At 54.1% G+C, this 7,886-nt stretch overlaps 1 protein-coding gene across 2 annotated transcripts in view; it reads right to left on the reverse strand.

Annotated features, from left to right (window-relative positions):
* Positions 1-7,636, reverse strand: part of COLQ (collagen like tail subunit of asymmetric acetylcholinesterase) — a 58,204-nt gene extending 50,568 nt beyond the window's left edge. For both annotated transcript variants that reach the window (XM_004603810.2, XM_004603809.2), the window contains exon 1: positions 7,531-7,636. In XM_004603810.2, the coding sequence (XP_004603867.2) occupies positions 7,531-7,636 (106 nt within the window). The remainder of the gene's footprint in view (positions 1-7,530) is intronic.
* Positions 7,637-7,886: the final 250 nt, after the last annotated feature.

Consider the following 7,886-nt stretch of genomic DNA (forward strand, 5'->3'; position numbering starts at 1 on the left):
CTTTCTGAAAAATGCTCTTCTGGGAGACCAGGATGTCTTAGCATGTGTCAAAACCACAGAAAATTCTGGAAGGGATGATGGGGGAAGAAGTATTCACTCCCCCCCTCACCTTTCCAGGTGTTCTTTTTTTGGGGGGGTCACACCTGGCGATGCACAGGGGTTACTCCTGGCTCTGCACTCAGGAATTACCCCTGGTGGTGCTCAGGGGACCATATGGGATGCTGGGAATCGAACCCGGGTCAGCCACGTGCAAGGCAAATCCCCTACCCACTGTGCTATTGCTCCAGCCCCTCCAGGTGTTTTTTATGTCCCTATCTAGCCCACTTAATCCTCACAACTGCGCTCTGAGTTCAAGTCGACTTTTACAAGTGGGGAAACTGAGGCACAGGGCAAGCAATTTAACCCCTCCAAACTGAAAGTGGTCTGGGTGTGAACTCTGGCACTCAGTGTCTTCTCCTCCCCTCCCCCCCCTCACTCAGCCCTTCTGCTGATGCCAGGACTTGGGGATTCGAAAGTTCTCCTCCCTGCCAACTCAGTGCCACCCCTCAAAACGTTCCTTTCCTTGCTGGGACAAATCTGGGTGGGGAGGCAAATGGTGACCTTAGGAGAGTGGTGTGAGGGTGGAAAGGGAGAGAGGCAATGGGTGTCACACCCTGAGCGCGCCAGGGCATGCTCCTGTGTGATCTGTTGTGTCTGACCGGGCCCCACTCCCACCCCCAGGCAGGGAATTTGGGGCTCTAACAGTGCCCCAAAGGCTTCTCTGGTCCAGGAGGTGTTGGGGAAGGCAGGTCCCCCAGAGCTGGTTGCTGAACACCCCGTCCCCATCTTCCTCAAGCCCCCTTAGCTCCAAGCCCAGCTCAACAGACCTTTGTTCAGGACCCCACCGCCAGATGACTTCCGTCTCCTGTCTGCATCCCCCCGCCCGCCCCTGCTCCACTGTGACCACCTCCCAGATAAACCACGCACCCCCACATCCTTGTTCAGGGGCCGCTCACTGATACATGTCTACATGAGGTGTACCCAGGGCTTGTGAGGAAGCGCCAGTGCGATATTTGAGCCGTGGAGAATGGGTGGGAGCCAGGGACGTGGCTCAGAGGGTACCATGTGCCCCCCCCCCCCAAGCATCACTGGGAATGGATCCTGAGCACGGGCCTGAGCATTCTTCTTCACAGAGAGAACAGGCAGGCTGAAAAGCACTGTCCCCGTGGTAGGGATCCAAACCCACACGGCAGGTGTGACTGGATTAAGGCAGTGGCTACCATGAGGACGACAGGGCAGTCACTGGGGTTGTAGCACTCGCCTTGTACGAGTGAGGTCCCGGGTTCCCTCCCCAGCACCACACACACACACACACACACACACACACACACACACACACACCCCAAACCACCAGTCTTGGGTGACCCCAAATTAGTCACGCGTGTCCCTATAGACAGACCTCGCACAGAAGACGGAGTGACCAGTGAGTGACCATTAGGGCACTCACAGGATGAGCCTGAGGGTGGACCTCAGGGTGGCCTGGCACGGCTGCATCAGCCTCTTCTGGGTCTTACCAGAAAGGCAAACCCTGGGGTGTCTCCCGACAGCTGCTGAACCAGAAACTCTGGGAGGAGGCCCAGCAGTCTGTGTTTCTCGAAGCTTCCAGAGGATGTGGAGGCCAGGTTAGTGGTCAACCCTGACCCGACATTACAATGACCTGTGGCCCGTTCCACCTACCGGAGAGTCGGGCTGACTCCGTCTCTATGGCCTGGACTCTGGGAAGCCTTGACTCGGCCGTGGCTGAGAATGGGGCTGAAGTCCCTGAGCTACTGATGGAGAACAAAGTGTCTCAGCCTGGCCCTGGCAGAGCTCGGAAGTTCTAGGGGGGAAATGACCTGCAACTGCTAAAGAAGGACGAGGAAGAGTCGGACCAGCGGGCTTCAGGCCCAGAGAACAAACAGCCATGCATCTAAACGGAGCCGAACACTAGCACTGTAGCACTGTCGTCCCATTGCTCATCAATTTGCTCAAGCGGGCACCAGTAATGTCTCCATTGTGAGACTTGTTGTTACTGTTTTTGGCATATCGAATATGCCACGGGTAGCTTGCCAGGCTCTGCCGCGCAGGCGGGATACTCCCGGTTGCTTGCCGGTCTCTCTGAGAGGGGCAGAGGAATCGAACCCGGGTCAGCCACTTACAAGGCAAACGCCCTACCTGCTGTGCTATCACTCCAGCCTGGAGCTGAACACGATGGGGAGAAACCCAGAATGAAATGTTCGCCTGGGTTGCAGTTCTCGGGTAAATGGGGGTTGCTAGTGGGAAATGATTGCAGGACCAGATGGGGGTCTTCTCACCTTTTTGTCCCTGAGCTCAGAAGCCCAACATCAGCCGGGGAGTGCCCGCCCTCCTGAGAGAGCCAGGTGTCTGTCTGGGCACAGGGCGGGTTGGCTCCCAAGGCTAAAGTCTGTGCAAATGCCATTCCTGTGGCTCCCAGAGCCTCATCTCTGCTGCCCCCTGCCCCCAATCTTCTGGTTGACGCTCATTTTCTCAGAGTAGCCTTCGGCTTGGCTCTTGAGCCCATGTCAAAATGCAAATTCCTTCCAAAGAGAGATGGATCCACCCAGGCAAGTCAGGCACACTCTACTATGAAGGAATCCTCAGTCTCTTGCTAAACACTTTGGGTGTTGGACTCCTGAGAAGGCAGAAGGGAGTGGAAGGTAGAGAATCCACAGAGATGCTCCTGAGCATAGACACGTGGCCTGTGGGGGTCTTAAAATGATTGTCATTAGGTTGGGGAGAGAGTTCGAAGGGTTGGAGCACATGCCTTGCTTGTAGAAGCCCGAGTTCAGTCCCCAGCACCGCCTGGTCCCTGGATCCCTACCGGGGTTACCTGTGATGCCCACCCTGGGCACTGCACTGCTGGCCTGAGCACCGAGTCTCCAGGCCCACAAGGCCAGAACTGATACAGTTGGAGTCGCCCCCAGGTTTCCTGAATATTTCTTGGCAGGCCCCAAGAATTAAAATCAAAATATTTTGAAAAGGATTATGAATGTTATGTCAGTAAGTAGATCTGGTTTACATTGGTAAAAGCCCTGGAGTGGAGGGCAGGACTTAAGAACTTTTATAAACAATGGAAATTTAATTTGAAATTTTTGTTTGTTCTTGAGGCACACCCCACTGTACTCAGGGCTTACTCTTGGCACTGTGCTCCGGATCCAGGAGGGCTCAGGGGATGATTTGGGGTGCCGGAGATTGAACCCAGGTAGACAGTGTGTAAGACAAACATTCTACCCACTATACTCTCTCTCCAGACCCAAATTTTCATTTAAATTAATTAAATAATTAATTTCATAATACCAGCTGTGGGAGCATGGGCAGGTCACCTCAGAACATCTTTTGGTTGGTCTGAAGTGTGATGGTGTTGGCATACCCACCGAGGGCACTCGGAGCATAACTGAAGTAGACACATGCCAAGGGGTAGCCCTGGGGTCTGTAGTGCCACGTTCTACCAGCTGTGTCATTTCCCAGTCCCTGGGGTGACGGCTCAGAGCTGAGCTGTAAGATTCAGAGGCACCAGCGGGCCTGGCATGGGTCCAACCAAACCAAGCTCTTACCTGACTTAAAAATACACAGAGAGGGACCAGAGCAATAGTACAGTGGGCAGAGTGTTTGTCTTGCATGAGGCTGACCCAGGTTCAATCCTCGGCATCCCATATGGTCCTCCAGCTTTCCCAGGAGAAATTCCTGAGTGCAGAGCCAGGAATAATCTCTGAGCATCTCTGGGTGTGACCCAAAAAGAAACAACAACAACAGCAGCAACAACAACAACAACAACAAACAACAAAGAGAGATATTACAAACCGTAATACCCATAAGTAGAGAGAGAGAGTAAGAGGAAAATTGTTTGCCATAGAGGGAGGGGGAGGGGTGGGAGAGGGTTGGGGGGAGACAGAGAGATACTGAGGACACTGGTGGTGGAAAATGTACAATGGTGGAGGGATGGGTGTCCGATCATTGTGTGACTGAAACTCAAACATGAAAGTTTAGTAACTGTAGCTCACAGTGATTCAATTAAAAATTATAATAAAAATGTTTCATTAAAAAATAATACACAGGCTCTCCGCCGAGATGCAACCCGGGTAGGCACACGTTTGTGTGCTGCTCTGCAGCTGATCGACCACGATCCGGAGGCCAGCTAGACTACTTTTGGTACCAGAAGCTGCTTGCAGAGATGTCTCTAGACTGTGAACTAAGCCATAGCCCCATGCTGTCCCAGGAAGGGAAATGATGCAATTTCTAACATAAATCTCCCTGGAATTAGTTACTAAAATACTAAAATACAGAAATCCCAAACCACGCGGCTGCTATCGCGGCCATGCAACTTCACATCTCTTCATTCTCAGCAATGGAAAACTATTTATCAAATGCTTCCGTTTCAGCAGGGCTGTTTATTGGGGAGAAAACTCCAACAACAATTAGTGAGTTTTGTGTTGAAATATGGAATGTAATCAAGGTAAAGAGAAAGTGAAGTGAAATGTATCAGCTATGCAGGTGGGGGTGGGGGGGGTCAGGGGGTGGGAAGTATACTGGGGGTTTTGGTGGTGGAATATGTGCACTGGTGAAGGGACGGGTGTTCGAGCATTGTATAACTGAGACATAAGCCTGAAAGCTTTGTAACTTTCCACAGGGTGATTCAATAAAATAAATAAATTAAAATAAAAAAATGATAATACACAGATTTCAGTAAAAATGGGTTGGGAATTGGAGGAAGGGGATGTGTGGTTTGGGAGTGGGGGAGGGGATAGGCCATACCTGGCTGTGCTCGGGGACTATTCCTAGTTCTGTGCTTAGGAGTGACACTGGCAGTAGGTGGGAATTCAAACAAGAGTCATAGCGGACTCAGGGTCATTCAGTGATGCTCAGCGACCCAGGTCAGTCCTCTGAGTGCTAGGACCAAGGCACACAGTGCTGCCCATGCCCCAGGGCCTGGGGACTCCAGGGTGCTTGGGGCTCACATGGTGCCAGGGATCAAACCGAGCCAGGGTCATACAGAGCAGGTGTCCTAACTCCTGTTCTACCTCTGCAGCCCAGTCTTTCCCTTTTAATGCTTAAATGACACACTTTCCTTTCCTTTTTTTTTTTTTTGAGGGGGGACAGTATCTAGGTTCAAGCCCCAGGAAATACTTCTAGAGTATCGCTGTTGTCCTAGGTCAAGGAATAGTTTTCTTTGGAGGACACAGCTTATTATGTCTGAGTCCTGCTCTCCAGAAGCCATGGGGATTGAATGAGCGGGATGAAGACTTGCGGGGAGGCAGCCAATGAAAACACCAGCCTTCCACGAGTGACAGCCCCCATCCATGCCACAAACTCCCGCGTGGGATACAAATGCCTAGAGCACGTGTCCAACTGGAAGATTCAGATTTAGCACCTCACCAAGAAGGGCTGTGGCTGTATGGACTCACTATTCTATCTGAGATGGAGACTATCACCGCACACCCAAAGCCTGCCCGCCCCCCATGACCACAGCGAAGGACGCCCTTGGAGTTGGGTTGGGCCAATGGGAGGCACGGTCAAGAGCGGGGGGGCGGGGGGGGATGGGAAGGAAGTCAGGAGTGCATCTGACTTCCTCCTGCTTGGGGTTCTCCGGCGTTCAAAGCTCCTGCTCGGGGAGGGGCCCTTGTGTCTCCCCACATCCACTCAGCCCTTTCCTCCTCTGCCCTCTCAAGCGCCAGAAAGGAGACAGCCGCCAAGGCATCCCCCCTTCCTCCATCCACCCACACCTCGGAATGTCTCTTCCTGAAAGTCACCATCTGGGGGGCTTCCTCTGCCTGCTCCTGCCCTGACCCGTCCCCTCTGTTCAAAACCTTCTCTAAGACACACTCGGCTGAGCTGGGCCTGGCCTCCCGCGAGGGCAAAGCGTTCCGAGGAACTCAGAGATTCTTCTCGCTTGAACCCGCTCCCCAGTTCGACTTGAGGGGCAGGAATAGGAGAAACTCCAGTGCACAGTTAGGGCCGAAGGTTCGCGCCTCCGTTCCCGCACCAGAGGCTTGTTGTGCGGCCCTGTGTGGGCCAAAGTCAAACATACACCTTTGACTTGGGTGAGTGCTGGACAGAGCCCTGGACAGAGAGGCCAGAGAGCCTCCCGGAGCAAAACAGGGACCAGAGGGCTAAGGGTCTTCCAGGCCCAAAGTTTCTGCAGATTGCCCAAGGGATCCATGGCCCAAAGGGTTACGAACCACCAGCTTAGACCAAATTAATATCCGCGTCCCCCCTGCATGTACGGAGCAAAGACTCACTTGCTCTCAATTTTAATTTTGGGGAGAGGTGTTAATAGCACACGCCCATGGAGGCCCCTTCCTGCCCCACACCCTTCCCGACCCCCACTCTCATCCCCTCCTCCTCCAGGTCCTCACCGCTCTATAAATAGCTCCACACCCATCCCCTGGCCCCCCCTCAGGGCTCCTCAGAGCCAGGAGCTGTTTTTATGAATGGGAAGGGCCTGGCCGCACTCAGACCGGCCGCTCAGAGCTGGTCTGCAGGCTGGGGACAGGCGCCGTGAGCTCATGGTGGACGGCACACTGACAAGGGCCAGCGTGGGGTGGATTGGGTTGAAGGGGCCTGTGGGGGACGGGCCCTCCGCTCCCCCTTCTCCCCCTGCCCCGCCCCCCCTGGAAACACCCTTCCACAGGGCAGTTTCCATGGGCCCCTGTGGGTAACTCGATACTTCCCCTCTCTGGGTCAGACAGGACAAGGACAGTGGCTGGTGCCCTCAGCAGCGTTGCCAGTCCGGGCAGGAAAAGTTCTGTCCGCACACACACAAACACACCACACACACACACACACACACACACACACACACACACACACACACACACACCCAGGGCTGCGTCTGGCAAAACAAGCTGTCACCCTGCACCCCTCCCTCGTCCACCTCTCCCCGCAAAGTTCGTTTCTCCCTGGACTGCCAGCACCACCTCTGAGGCTGAAGAGAAGGTCCAGCCCAGGAGAAAGCCCAGCATGAGGACAGCCAGGCTGGGGGAGCTGCTCCTGAGGTGACACAGGAGTCCCTGGCACCCCGGGGAATCACCTCAATTCCCCTTCCCTTCCATGGGGCCCGCCTGGCCCGGAGAGAGGCATGTTCACTTCACAACATCCCCCCCTCCACACACACACACACACACACACACACACACACACACACACACGCGCGCGCCCTGTGGAAGAGGTCAGGGTGTATTTATAGAAAACTCAGGCTGCCCTCCCGTCTCCCCGGAGCACCCCCAAATCCCCATCCAAAATGAAATCATGCGGTCCACTGGGAGAGAGGGAGTGGGGGAGGCAGAAACCGTTTCTTTCTAAGGGTCTCTGGCTTGGAGCTGGGGCTCCCTGATGACCTTGGGTGACAGGAAGCCACTGGGGTGGTCAGATCCCTCCCAGGGTCCTGCCACGGGGAGGAGAATGGGGGAAAGAGCAAGGCAAGTGGCAAAAGAATCTCCCTCCCTCCCCTACCCCCCAACAGACGGAAGAGAACGGAGCTGTAGCCGGCGTTACCTGCAGGAATTGGGAGGACACTGTTGATGACAGTCGGTTGAGACGTGAGGAAGCGGAAGAAAAGCTGAAGACAAATTCCCAGAGTCACTGGATTCAGGACAACCATACTGGCCAGCCTCTGGTGACTGCCCAGGGCTCCCTTATCTCTACTCTGCGCTTGTCTTCCTCACTGCTGTTTGCCTCTCTCTCTCTCTCTCTCTCTCTCTCTCTCTCTCTCTCTGTCTCTCTCTCTCTCCCTCTCCCTCTCCCTCATGCCTTTACCAAGAAAGAATGCCAACCATTTCCCATTAAACCTTCTCCATACTACACAGGGTTATATTTATCTCAAGCACTGGATCAAATGCCCACATTAAAAT

The sequence above is a fragment of the Sorex araneus genome, chromosome 4 (assembly GCF_027595985.1).
Source record: "Sorex araneus isolate mSorAra2 chromosome 4, mSorAra2.pri, whole genome shotgun sequence".
Classification (NCBI taxonomy): Eukaryota; Metazoa; Chordata; class Mammalia; order Eulipotyphla; family Soricidae; genus Sorex; species Sorex araneus.